General features: G+C 46.5%; 2 protein-coding genes across 5 annotated transcripts in view; one reads left to right on the top strand and one right to left on the bottom strand.

Annotated features, from left to right (window-relative positions):
- The first annotated feature begins 1,549 nt into the window (after window positions 1-1,549).
- Window positions 1,550-9,704, top strand: coq5 (coenzyme Q5, methyltransferase). Of its 2 annotated transcripts, XM_029829440.1 has the most exons (8): window positions 1,550-1,785; window positions 2,295-2,444; window positions 2,519-2,743; window positions 2,895-3,001; window positions 3,196-3,284; window positions 3,805-3,916; window positions 4,391-4,507; window positions 9,435-9,704. In XM_029829440.1, the coding sequence occupies exons 1-7, from the start codon at window positions 1,584-1,586 to the stop codon at window positions 4,490-4,492; spliced, it is 987 nt and encodes a 328-aa protein (XP_029685300.1). In that variant the 5' UTR covers window positions 1,550-1,583; the 3' UTR covers window positions 4,493-4,507; window positions 9,435-9,704. The 2 variants fall into 2 exon arrangements, with proteins under 2 accessions (XP_029685300.1, XP_003975232.1); XM_003975183.3 differs by lacking the exon at window positions 9,435-9,704 and having other exon boundaries at window positions 4,391-4,807.
- znrf3 (zinc and ring finger 3) overlaps window positions 4,625-12,399 on the bottom strand; it is a 43,114-nt gene continuing 35,339 nt past the window's right edge. The window contains exons 3-8 of one of the 3 annotated variants that reach the window (XM_029829438.1): window positions 12,142-12,216; window positions 10,738-10,869; window positions 10,149-10,256; window positions 9,411-9,578; window positions 8,058-8,160; window positions 4,625-7,970 (exon numbers count right to left, since the gene is read on the bottom strand). In XM_029829438.1, coding sequence (XP_029685298.1) covers window positions 6,241-7,970; window positions 8,058-8,160; window positions 9,411-9,578; window positions 10,149-10,256; window positions 10,738-10,869; window positions 12,142-12,216 — 2,316 coding nt within the window. In that variant the 3' untranslated portion in view covers window positions 4,625-6,240. Of the gene's footprint in view, window positions 7,971-8,057; window positions 8,161-9,410; window positions 9,579-10,148; window positions 10,260-10,737; window positions 10,870-10,956; window positions 11,682-12,141; window positions 12,217-12,399 lie in introns of those variants that run through there. The other 2 variants (XM_011615957.2, XM_029829439.1) reach the window with 2 other exon arrangements.

The raw sequence follows: 12,399 nt of genomic DNA, 5'->3' as shown, positions 1-12,399 counted from the left end.
GGCAACTGCCAGTGGTTGTTAAGATTTTCGCTCCGAGAACTGATGTTGCACCAAATATGATGAATCGTCAGCTGTTTCTGATTGAACTAATCTGCCAAATGCCAAACTGACATTTATTTACTACTTAATGATTTGTTTAAAAAATAAGAGAGAAAAGCTGATTCAGAGAGTCTGCAATGATTTAAAGTCTGATTCAAACAAGATAAAGAGTGATTTCATAAGTAGAAACAAGAGAAAAGTGAACCACCGAATTTGAGTTGCTCTCTCGCTCCCCCTACTGGCCACACTGGTGACATGATCACGGTCGATCACATTTGTGGAACTTTTAATTCGTTGATTTTTTTTTCTCTGCATGTAGAAAAAAAGAAAAAAAGAAAAATTTATTTCCTTTGATTTTCTTAGATCAGCACGCATTCACAGCCAGCTATCAGATATCTACACATGTCCCCACTGACACCTGTGGATTTTTTTCCCACATTACTAACTACGGCTGTAACATTAAGCCTTTATTGGACCCGGAGCCTTATCACAACTCCTCTGGGTCTCTGTGAATGGGGAAAAAAGGGTTCAGACCCCCCTCAATCTTCCTATAGTTAAGCAAAAAGAGGGCTGAAAGATGAGCTCCATGAACCTGACTTGACCAGTAGTTGAGACAACAATGGGACAATAGTTGGCAGTGTCTGGTTACTGTCAGAATGAGAAAGTGAGAAGAAAAGAGGACAATACCTGCCACTTTCTGCACTAAGGGGACTGAAGTCAGGAAGATTACAAGAGAGGGAGCCACCTCTGGATGAATAAAAACTAGGTCCCTAGATCTAAGGAAAGAACTGTGTGAAAATGTTTTACTGCCCTGCATAAGTAAAAATTACCAGTTAACTTAAAAACATGCTTTCCTACTCTGAAAACTTGAAATAAAATAATTAAGGTAATTGTCATTTTTTAAAAATCACATATATTACTTATGCTTCATTAACGTAAACAATCACAATCAGTGTTTGATATGATTGTCATTGAGCGATTTATATTATACAATAATATTATATAGTCATATGTTAAACAGAAGAGACATTAAAAAAATTATAAAAGTAAATATATAAAGTAACGCTGGAGCGAAATCGTTTCATTTTACCTCTGGTAAAAGTTGTAAAGTTAGCACCACCTAGTGGTAAAACATCAGACACTCAGCGTTCACCTTCAGAATAACAACTTTGGTTTATTAATCTACGAGGTGGTGATATTTTAGTTTAACATCGAGTTTATTCGACAAAGTGGTTCCCGGGCTTTGTGAAGTATTGGGATTTGAAATAAAATATAAATATTATCAGGCAATAAGAAAGACACAGCAGGAGTTTCTTTATATCAGGAATTTTATCTTAGTTATTATACACGTCTAATATATTACAGTCTTATTTTTACATTTAAGTTTTTTTTGTAAAATTATCCTACTTCAGTTAAAGCTCCGTTTCTGATGAGGAGAATAATAATGAATATATACCGGTATACTGTATACCGGTATATAAAGCTCCAGAAGAGTCGCCTGAAAATGACGTCGGTGCGTCGCATAATTGACATCATCAGACAATATGGCGGCACCCATTAGGCTGTTGTTTCGGAGGGTGTTTCGATTCTCTCACAGAAATATTAACGTCGATAGTTCCGGAGTTGCGGGTGGCTTTATTTGCAGTTGTAGACCGTCGTCTTGTCGATGTTTCAGCGATTCTACCACTGAAAGAAGCACACATTTTGGGTTCGAAACGGTGCCAGAGGCGGAGAAGGCGACGAGAGGTGAGGTACTGGAGACACAGGAGCAGCATTTAACGTTTTAATAGCAGCCACAAGGGGTTCAATTGGGGCCACCTTGTAGAATCCACATTGTAGATACTGCGGGAAAAGCGTTTTCTACATTCTGACATTGTGGCGGACACTTCAGCCCGTATTTCCATCCGTGGACTTTGTATTCAGTACAAACCTCCAATGACTCTGAAGGTGTGTCTTGGGAATAGAATTAGAGTAACTGTCAAATATTACTTCATTTTAAATGTTAGAAAATTAGACCTGTTTTCATAAGTTAGTTTAAACATGCACAACGATTTGTTCCCAAGTCTTTTGGAGTCCTTGAACAGATTTCCCCTCACAGAAGTTTGGTTGAGAAAAATAAACGAGAGCACAAAACTTTCGTCATAGTTCTGCTGACACCGCAATGCTATTTATTTTAATCTTAAGTGTGGTGCTCAAGTAAAAGAAATGACACAAATGACTTCCAGGTAAAGGAAAGTTGTTTTATTCTTTTTCAGTCTATAAGGTGTTTGAGAACGTGGCGCAGAAATATGACGTAATGAACGACGCCATGAGCTTCGGGATTCATCGCTTGTGGAAAGACGCGCTGCTTCATGTCATGCATCCGCAGCCGGGGGCGCAGCTCTTAGACATGGCAGGAGGAACAGGTAAAACACCCTCCGCATGCAGCTGGATTAAGACCCTAAGCTGGTCTGATTTTAATCATCCTCAACCTCCTCAGGCGACATCGCCTTCCGTTTCTTGGAGTACGTTTGTTTTCAGCAGGAGAAGCGGAGGCGGAGGGCGGCTCGCTCCGTGCAGGCTCCATCCTGGCAACACCTTGAGCCGGACACCTCTGCGGGGAAGGAGGATGGGCCTGTGCGATCTAGGGCTGTGGTCTGTGACATCAACAAGGAGATGCTGAGCGTTGGCAAACAGAAAGCCGACGGCATGGGCATCCATGAAGGTAGGAGCCGTTCCCGGCAGTGCGGTCCAGACAGGATCGTTTCTTTAGTTTCCATTCGGTGACCTGTGACCATAATTAGAAATAGTTGATAGAAAATGGGTGATTTAAATGAAGTTTTCCGGTTTGTTGTGTCTGTGTTTGGGCGGATCAGGTCTGTCGTGGGTGGTGGGAGATGCAGAGGAGCTTCCCTTTGATGACGACCAGTTTGATATTTATACCATCGCCTTTGGGATTCGAAACGTCACCCATATCGAACAGGTTGGTGACTCAACCACCCACCACGGGAGCCCAGATGTTCCCATCCCATTTTGACGTTATCTCTGACACATTGAGCTGTTTTACTCTGAGCTATTTGATTCGGCTACAAAATTGGTTCATAACAAGAAATCCTGTGGTAACTTGCGCGTGCGATGTTTCCCGTCTGTGAGCGTCTCCTCCTCCTCCTGTCTCAGGCTCTGCAGGAAGCTCTGCGTGTGCTGAAGCCCGGTGGCAGGTTCATCTGCTTGGAGTTCAGCAAAGTGACAAATCCTCTGTTGGCACGGTGAGAGGAGCCGTCGTGAATATTAACCAACCGCATGAGTCGCGCGCCTGTTCTGCCGTCACCAACCCAGCAACACCTCAGCATCACGTTTTCACCTCCTGTAGCCGTCGCTGCTGAACAAGCTGTTGAACTCCAGTGACGTGGCGGCTTGAGAGATATGACCCTGTAATTTATGCTTGGATGAAATCTCTTGGACCTCCTGACCGCAGCTGGTTTTTACACATATTTCTGTTTTCCCAGTGGTTGTGTGGCGCGAGTCTAGTGTAATGTGGATGAAGACTGCCCTCTTCTGGTTTTGAACTTGTGAAAACTTGATTTGGATGCAGGACTGGAGGGTTTTGGTCCAGCCCAAAGATCACCACTGAATGATCGTTTTGGTGCCTCCTCACAGACCACATATCTTAACCTGCACCATATTGTTTTAACATTTTTTACAAAGGGATTGTAGCTACAATTCAACAGCAGATATTAGATCTGAGCCCCTTTAGTAATTTAATTGTTGTTCCTTTATTTTTTCCAGGATTTATGATGCGTACAGTTTCCAAGCCATCCCAGTTTTGGGGGAGGTGATTGCTGGAGACTGGAAGTCTTACCAGTACTTGGTGGAAAGCATCCGCAAGTTCCCGGACCAGGTGAGATTAGAGCCAGCAAAGTTTGGGTCTTAACACAGCTGCAGCTTTTATATTCCAGAGACGCGTTTCTGTGTTTGCATGATTTTCCTATTCAAAACTCATTAGGCAAATTTTGCTCGGGCTTAAATAAATATTAAACTCAAACATTTATATGATTACATTATAATTACATTATTAAACAAATTTTGATATTCAAACGACAACAGGCAAAGTAATAAAATACGTTAATGAACAAGTCAGTTTTTTCTCGGTCGAGGCTTCTTTTCTGTTTAATGAGCAAATAGATTTAGGCTCAGTTTAAGCAGTTTTCCTCAGGCACTGTTGGATATTCAGCAGCTGTAAATGAGGTCAAACATCACCACACATTATAAAACAACAGTCTAGTCATAACTTCCCTGATCTGCCTGATTAAAAGGTGCTGTTATACAAATGTTGCTCAGCAGGATCTTTCCTTTTGCCGCCTTTCATCCCCAGGAGGAGTTTAAGCAAATGATCGAGGACGCCGGCTTCTACTGTGTGCAGTACCACAACCTGACCGCCGGAGTTGTGGCTCTTCATTCTGGGTTCAAGCTCTGAGGCGTAAAAGTGCAAGTAAGAAGACGGTCTGCGTGTTTCGGGCTGTTTGTTTGAGCCCTAAATGGAATTTTGAATAGCAAGATTTGCCTAAAGTGTAGGATTTAGAGGGGAAAAAAGGCACCAAAACACAGGTTACTTGAATAAAACTGTATATTTTACATTTCTTTGTACACTTTAATTACAAAACTGTATGGTACTAAAGTTTTAAAATCAGGGGTTTTTTGGTCAGAGTAGATTTAATCGTCTTGTGTGCAATTACCATGTATATACAAAATCTGTAAGTGATTTCTCTTAAAATAAAAAGCAACCAAGGAACTCAAGCGTTCATACACTCTGAACATAAGACATGGCTTAAAGATAAATATATTAGTAAATAAATATTCAGAGAACATATTTCCATTTATGAAATGTGTTTGCTATACAGGTACAGAAATATACACAGATTGATTTCTAGCCTTTAAAAAAAAAACCAACCAAACATTTGTAATGGTATTGACAGAAAATAATTATTCTTAAAAAATTAAAATATTAATTTTGTACACTTTAATCTTAAGTGCTAGAAACAATAACAAAAAAAAAATTAAATAATGACTCAAGTACCCCAAAATGTTATATTCGCAGTAGGTACATCTCTCTATGCAAAAGGCAAGATTAGATTTTCACTTGATTACAGCACTGGGTTAACTTTATAAATAGGGTTATTTCAGAAGGTTTTCCTCTGTGTAGAGAACGTGTATATTTCATAGAAACAGTATTTAAAAACAGTCTGCAGGACAAACAGGAAGGCATGAACGACGAGCATCGATATTGCGACTATGTACGCACGGCGTGATATGACTCGATGGATATGCTGTGGTATGTATAACTGCATTGTCTTAAAAAAAAAACAAAAAAACCCAAAACAAAAGTCACAGTACAACAATAAGGAACCCTTATGAAACATGGGTCTTTTGTCCAGCTACTTTCCTTTGGCCTCTTGATTCGTGCTAGATCCTTTATATTCATTAGACGATGAAAGTGACAGCAAAAAGGGCTTTTACGCTCGACTTTTGATGAGAAAATGCGTCGCTAATAGTCTGGTGCGCTGTCCTCGAATATTGCTACAGGTTTAAGCAGTAGGGCTTTTCTTTTCCAACCTCATACAAACAGGGCACCAAAATGGATCATTTGAACAGAGACCAGTGTTGTCTTGCATTCACATTTCTATCCGTGTTTTTATATATGTATATAGCTTCTTCTCCTCAAAGAAATGTGTGGGTCATAGACATTAAAAAAAGACCCATTTCCCTGCTCTGGATAAGTGTTTATATATATATTTAAAAAAAAAAAAGTCCGTTTTGGTATAGCTATAGTAGTACAACCTGTTTGTGGTTGAAGCTTCACAGACCGTCAGTGTTTATATGCCCACATGTGGATGCAGATGTGTCACAAACTGTTTTTCACCAAATTGGCCAAGATGACTTTGTTTTGAGAGGGCCCTTACCCTCACGGTCAGCAGGCAGATTCTGGAACCAACCTCCATCTGTATCTGTAGTCTGACTCTATAGCTCTGGGTGAGAGGGGATATCAGTAGAAACCCACACAATCTAAGATGATAACATTCAGCATTCAAAGAGCAAAGTTAGAACAAGGCAGCTGCGGGGGAGGGGGGGGGGGGGTCACGACTGACTGACCGACCGACTGTTACGGTACCAAAATACATTAGAATGAGCCCCGACTGAGACGGGGTTCACAGAACCAGAATACCCTCATTTGTTGGAAGTGCTGCTCCCCGGTGCAGTGAGGCTCGTGGTGAGTTGAGGGTGGAACAAAGCCCTGGTCTCCTCCTCTTTACTGTGCGGGGGACCTCGATACTGTCCTGAGGTCAAGTACCCCTCCCTGGGCTCCTGTTGCTCTCCTGTCCACACCTCTGCCTCCACTTTGACACTAATGGGCAATAAACTGCTTTGGGTCTCTGCCCCTGTGCCCAGTTCACAGTTCGTGTCCTCGGGAATTATGGGTATTCTCTGGTTCAGTTCGCAACAGCCCTGTCCAGAGCAGGCCTCCAAGTCCGTGTGTGCGTACTGCACGTTAACAGCGTAGTCCTCAGTGTAGCGTCCCGCTGAAGCCCTGTGAACCTTCATCTCTTTGTAGAAGCAGCAAGGCAGCCCTTCAAAGTTCACCTGCTCTGAGGAAGGGCACATGTGCTCATGAGCAAAGTAGTTCTTGGTGGACGAGCTCTGAAATTCCACCACCCTGTGAAAGCGTCCTGCGGCCAGAGGCCCCGCTTGGTCCGAGTCCTGCCCTTTGCACTCCACGTTTGGAGGAAGTACCTCAAAACAGCAGCTACAGGCTGCAGCCCCGAGTTCCCCCGAGTCCTCCTGCGGCCCTTTTCCCCTGTCTGCCCCGGGGTCCTCTGGAGCCCCTGCTGAGGTAGTGCTAGTGTTGTTCTCTCTGGGTTCCAGTGACGAGTGACTGCTATAGCTGGGTTCCAAACTGCAGTTGGAGAGGTGGTCCCCCGAGTTGTATCCCGAGGCCCCGGGGGGGAGCGGGAGGCAGTCGTGTCCCGTGGGAGCGGGGGATGAGGAGTCCTCGGCAGGAAAGGCGGATGACGCCGCAGCTCCTGCGTCCCCGGTGGAGCCCCGACAAGGGCTCTTACTCCGATAGATGTAGGGATCGTAGTCGCTGCTCAGCGAGCTACGGAAGGTGGAGCAGCTTCCGTACACCCCCTGGTTGCTGACCTCTGTACAGTCCAACATGGAGTCGCTGGAGGAGCAGTGACACTGGCCCGAGCTGCTACTGCTGCTGTCGCTCCCGGGACAGTCGGCAAGGTAACCGCTGCACACGGACCGGTGGCCATGGTAACAGCTCAGCCCAGAGGTGCTGCCCCCATCGCCCATCCTCGAGGAAGAAGCAGGCGCCATGTGTATAGCCATGGGGTAGAGCAGGCCCTGTTGAAAGGCCCTGCTGTGGTGGCCCTTGTGCGGGCCCCCTCCTCCACCGAGCTGCCCCACCACAGCGGGTCCTTGGCCGCCCTCGGGCTGTTGGGGGAAAGTCAGTCCCTGAAAGTAATAGTGCTGGTACATAGTCTCGTACTGAGAGAAACAGGCTGCTCGGGAAAAGTTGCGCCCGTGGAACTTGGGTCTTTTAAAAGCAGCATGATGTGGCTGGGCCGGGTACGCAGGGGGTCCGCGGTGCTCCATCCCGCAGTGGTGGGGGTTGATCGAGTGATCCAGGTGCAGGCTGGGGTGGTAGCTGCGGAGGAAGGCAGACGTGGACTGGGGTGGGAACAGACCTTGTGGGTCCGAGTGCTGGTCTACAGTCAGCACAGTGATGGGGTTGCCATTTGGGTCCATGCTGGTTCTGGTTGGGTAGGCCGTCACCTGGCCGGCCCGATGCACCCTGCCAGGATAATGGACCGGCAGCACCACTCTCTGCCTGCTGTGGACGGGGTTCCCAGGGTCCATGCAGGCAGGTCCAGGATTTCCCTTTTTTTGCTCTGAAGTGACACAAATAACTGTAAAGCCCAGAACCGGAACCTTCCCCCCCACCCCCCACGGTGGCCTACAGAGATCCACGACCTCACCTATGATGTTGTGTCGGCAGTGGGGGCAGGTGTGGTGCTGCAGCAGCCAGGGGTCCACACACTTCTTATGAAACCTGTGAGCACAGGGGATGACCCGCAGCTCCTGGAAGAGACAGTCACGATGTCATGATTAATTACATTATCTATGTATGCGTTTGAGTTTTAAACGAGCTTTCATTTATATTCAAAGCCGCACTAAGAAGCCTGAGGTCTGATGACAGAGACTGTCTGATGAAAAGGGAGTTTAGTTGAAAATGAATAATATATGAGAGTTAAATGAAAGTCCCCAACTCTCAGGAGCCGACGCCGCATCCTGTCACAAACAAAAGCTTTTACAAGAAGCCACGCCGCAGTACAAACACGCCGCCCTGACACTCAATGGCACCACTTTCTGCAACAAAACAAACAAGAGCGCCAATTCCTGCGGGCCGGTATGAAAAGAATGCAGCGTTCTGCATTCAGACAGAGCTGGCATGGAGGATTTCCCTGAAACAGAGGCAGGAGCACGAGGAATATGAATTCTGGAGTTCTCTCCCAGTGAGCGCTCTTGTACCGCCATAAATACTGGCTTAATGTGACTCATCCTCCAGCTTTTGTTGCCCAATTCGCTGCTCAGAAAAACCGCTTTGATGCCATTCAGCCTTTTATACCGCCACTTCCTCTGTGCGATCCTGGCGCCGTGCTTTGTTGTTTGTTTTCTTCTTCTTCACAAAGAGACAATAACCACAAAAAAAACCCCAACTATGTCCCTGCTGGACACTGCGGTGTGTCCCCTCGGTGTCCCTACTGGGGATGAGCAGCGCCGTTCCAGTAAACCTTCAAAGTTCCGACGCTGGGACAATGATTCTTACAGGGATTTTTTTTTTTTTTTTTTTTTTAAAAGGCCACGCTGGGAAAACAGGAAATGTAATCACGACCCAATACGCCGCGGGTACCGTTATCTCTCCAGGTGCTCTGAAAGACTGCGCTAAACATCTGAGAGGCGGAAAGAACGTCACTAAAGATCACACGACTGCGGTCTCCGAGCACGTCAGGGGGACTTCCATTCTATTGTCCGCGTAAGAGCATTATGTTTCACGTCTGCAGGAATATGTAACGAAAAGAAAACAAGCCGGACGGTTGGCGACTTCGCAAGGAGCCGCTAGCTTAAACACGCTGGATAAAGGCAGGTCTGGAGAGATCAAATATAAATGACACTGCTGACCCTGATGGAAGGACTCGGTTTTACACGATAACTAAGGACATTTAGGGTTTTAAATCGTGTCACAAAGCCGGACACAGTTCAACAGGATGGTCCCAAAAGCCTTTTATTGCTAAACGGATGCAGATGGAGCGTGCGGCTCTCCTCCTCACCTCCCCGTCCATGTACTTCTCCAGACAGATGGCGCAGTCGGAGGTGGAGCTGCTGCTGAGTGAATCGGAGGCCCCGCAGCTGGTCTCGCTCAGGCCCTTTCCCTTGGCCTTGAACTTCCTCGTCTCCATCTTCTCCAAGGCTTGGATGGCCATCCTGTTCATGGAGCTCTGCGTCGAGGAGGAGGAGGGCGAGACGCGGTCAGAGGGAGAGGCTGCACACGTTAACTTTGTAAACACACGCGCCCAATTAAGCACCACTGACTTATTCCTCTTTCCAATAAATATTTGATTAAATATCAACGTTGAGGGCGTTTTTCCTGTTTGGAGTGTGCGATGTCAAAAAGTTGTTTGCCAAAGAAATTACAGGTAACAGGTGGAATTTTTTTTTTGTGCTATTTCATGAAAGATCTTTTACAGTGATGCCCTAGCGTGACCTGTTAATTAACCCCCAGGGAGTCGTGGCCACGTGACCCGACGCTCATTACAGACGCCTGCAGGATTGCACCTGTCTTGCTGGGTGTTGCTGCGGTTTTTCGGTTTTTTTTGCGCGTTTGGCTCCGACATCAAGCCTCTCATCGGCATTAATTAAGTGCTCGCGCGGACTCGTGCGCCAACGCAGGCCTCCACTTTGTCAACAACCAAGAGGAATCAGCCAACGGCTTCTGCCGCTGCACCTCCCAGCGCAGGCGTGCGTGATGAAGACAGGCACACGTGCAGCGCTCAGGCTTTTCCAATTACCTGACTTCTCCTCTGCTTGAGTTTGATTTTGATGAGCAGAATAAGGCAAACCAGCGACACCACCACGAAGAAAGCCAGGAAGATGCCCATGTCGAAGTACTCCGTGGGCTGCTGTGGAAGAGATCAACACAATTCTGTTGGACATCCTAATTGCTTTAAGCTGAAAAGGATGAGAACATAAATTCCTCTCTGGCTGGGACTGGTGCGTATTCTCTGTCCTGTAACGGTTAAAAACAGCCCACTCTTATCTAACAGTCCTTTCATTATGTCAAGTCATTTGCCCTCAAAGTGCGCTGCTCTCTTATCAAATATTTCACAAAAACAAACAGCTCTTTGAATATGTGATATCAATCTACGACAGCGCGGTGAAGTCCTCCGCCTCGGGGCAGCGGGTCACAGAAGAAAGGAAACGGTTCAGATTTCATAGCTGGAATTTTTGCCGGCTGCCTACTTCTAAAGCAGCTTCCCGGCACCGTTTGGTGCACAGGCCTCAAACACACTGACCTTTCCCTCATGTTCCTCACATGTGCTTCATATTAGTCACACACACAGACGTCATCTGCTCTGGGCTTTTGACTGGAGCCCTTACCCTCGGTGGCCGGTGCTGTATCCGAGCGCGCGCCACTTTCTGCTTGTTGACGATGTCCATGAGCTTCACAGCGTCGTTGCCCTTCACGTAAACCACCGGCCGCTTCAGGGGATCCTCGGCCACCTGGTTGAGCTGAAGGAGAGAGGAGGAGACATTGAGAACGCACACGCGATCCAGCGTTTGACCTTGAACGATACGTTTTAAATTCAGTTAGCTAACCTGCTAACGGGAATGCAAGACCACACCGTGCCATGTCAGTGTCACCTAATCACAATTCCTGGGGAAGCTGTACAGGGTTGCTAAGCCCTGGATGCTGGGACGGCCGACAGAATCATGACCGACAGGAAAACGGACCAAAAATTCCACAACATTGAAACTACAGAGCGCGATGGGAAAAGTCTCTTGTGGCCATCCACTCCTCTGCGTTCTCCCATCTCATCTGCTAGCTGGAATCTATAATTTGGAAAGCCCAAAGGAAGCACTGAAGAGTTCCGCATTTGATGTTCCCTTGTGAAATACTTCACGCGCCGGTTTGAAAGCGGAGACGTTTGATCTTTTCTACTTCCTCTTAGACACCTTCCTCTTTGCCAAAACAACAAGAGCGCAGCATCAAGTTAATGCTGCTAATGTGTAGACTGGGATGACTTCATGAAACTATTTTCTCCTAATTTCACCCCAGGACCTTAATTCTCCACATGCTCCTCCTCCCTGCCCCTCGGCCTTGTGGGTCCTGTCTCCTCTGATTGAGCCACTCTGACTGGAAAAGCCTCTCGGGGGAATTTAACACAGCCGCCCAAGTGATGCCTTTCATGTGGTCTCTGCGCAATTCCTTTTATCTCTCAACTACGCACAGTACAACTTGGCGGCGGAGAAGAGAAGGAGGGAGGGTGGAGAAAAAAGAAAAACATGCAAGTCCAGGCTTGGAGCTGGCAGAATTCTTCTGACAAAGAAGCTCAGACAAGCAACTGGTATATTAAACCTCTTTAACAGCAAAGACACAAGGGGAGAAAAGAGGGAGGAATGTGGGCGTCGACACACTTTGTTCTTACTGAAACGTGCGGTCGGGACCGTAATCTCGGTGGATGAGGTAATGCGCGTTACCTGTTCAATTCTAAGCTCAGAGTTTGGTCACGGTCTAGTGAAAGCTGAACCCTTTTTAGCCCCCTCAGAACTCCCCCAAACACAAGACGGAGGAATCAAAAAGCCCGGAATGGCAGAATGAGCAGGACTGATCCGCATGCTTTTGAAGAACTAAAGATAGATTGTTTGTAGAGGCGGCGCACACACACACACAAGTTAGAAGGGCAGGGCTGCTTTCTTTGAAAGGGGGAAGGAGAAAAAAAAAATCTGTCATTTAAAGACAAGTGTTCCTATAACATGGGAATCAGTTTTGGGCGCACAAACCTGGTCGATGGCATCCGGATTCTCCGACACATCAAAGATGACGGCCGTGGCTCCCCGCTGCACCGCCCTCTTTGCCTGCAAACACACAACGAGTCAACCTTTAGATATTTTAATCGGCAAAAGCAGAAAACTCCTGGAAACTCAGGACTTCTGCTTCCCCAAGCAGAAAAAAAAAGTTCGAGTTTCTACCACTAGAGGGAGTAATCTGCCTAAAGGTTTCAGTGCCTGGCACAAATAAAGGACAGTCCACATGTAAAC

Source organism: Takifugu rubripes, chromosome 21 (assembly GCF_901000725.2).
Source record: "Takifugu rubripes chromosome 21, fTakRub1.2, whole genome shotgun sequence".
Lineage (NCBI taxonomy): Eukaryota > Metazoa > Chordata > Actinopteri > Tetraodontiformes > Tetraodontidae > Takifugu > Takifugu rubripes.
Note: the sequence above shows the minus strand (reverse complement) of the source record. Positions and strands in the feature narration are given on the sequence as shown.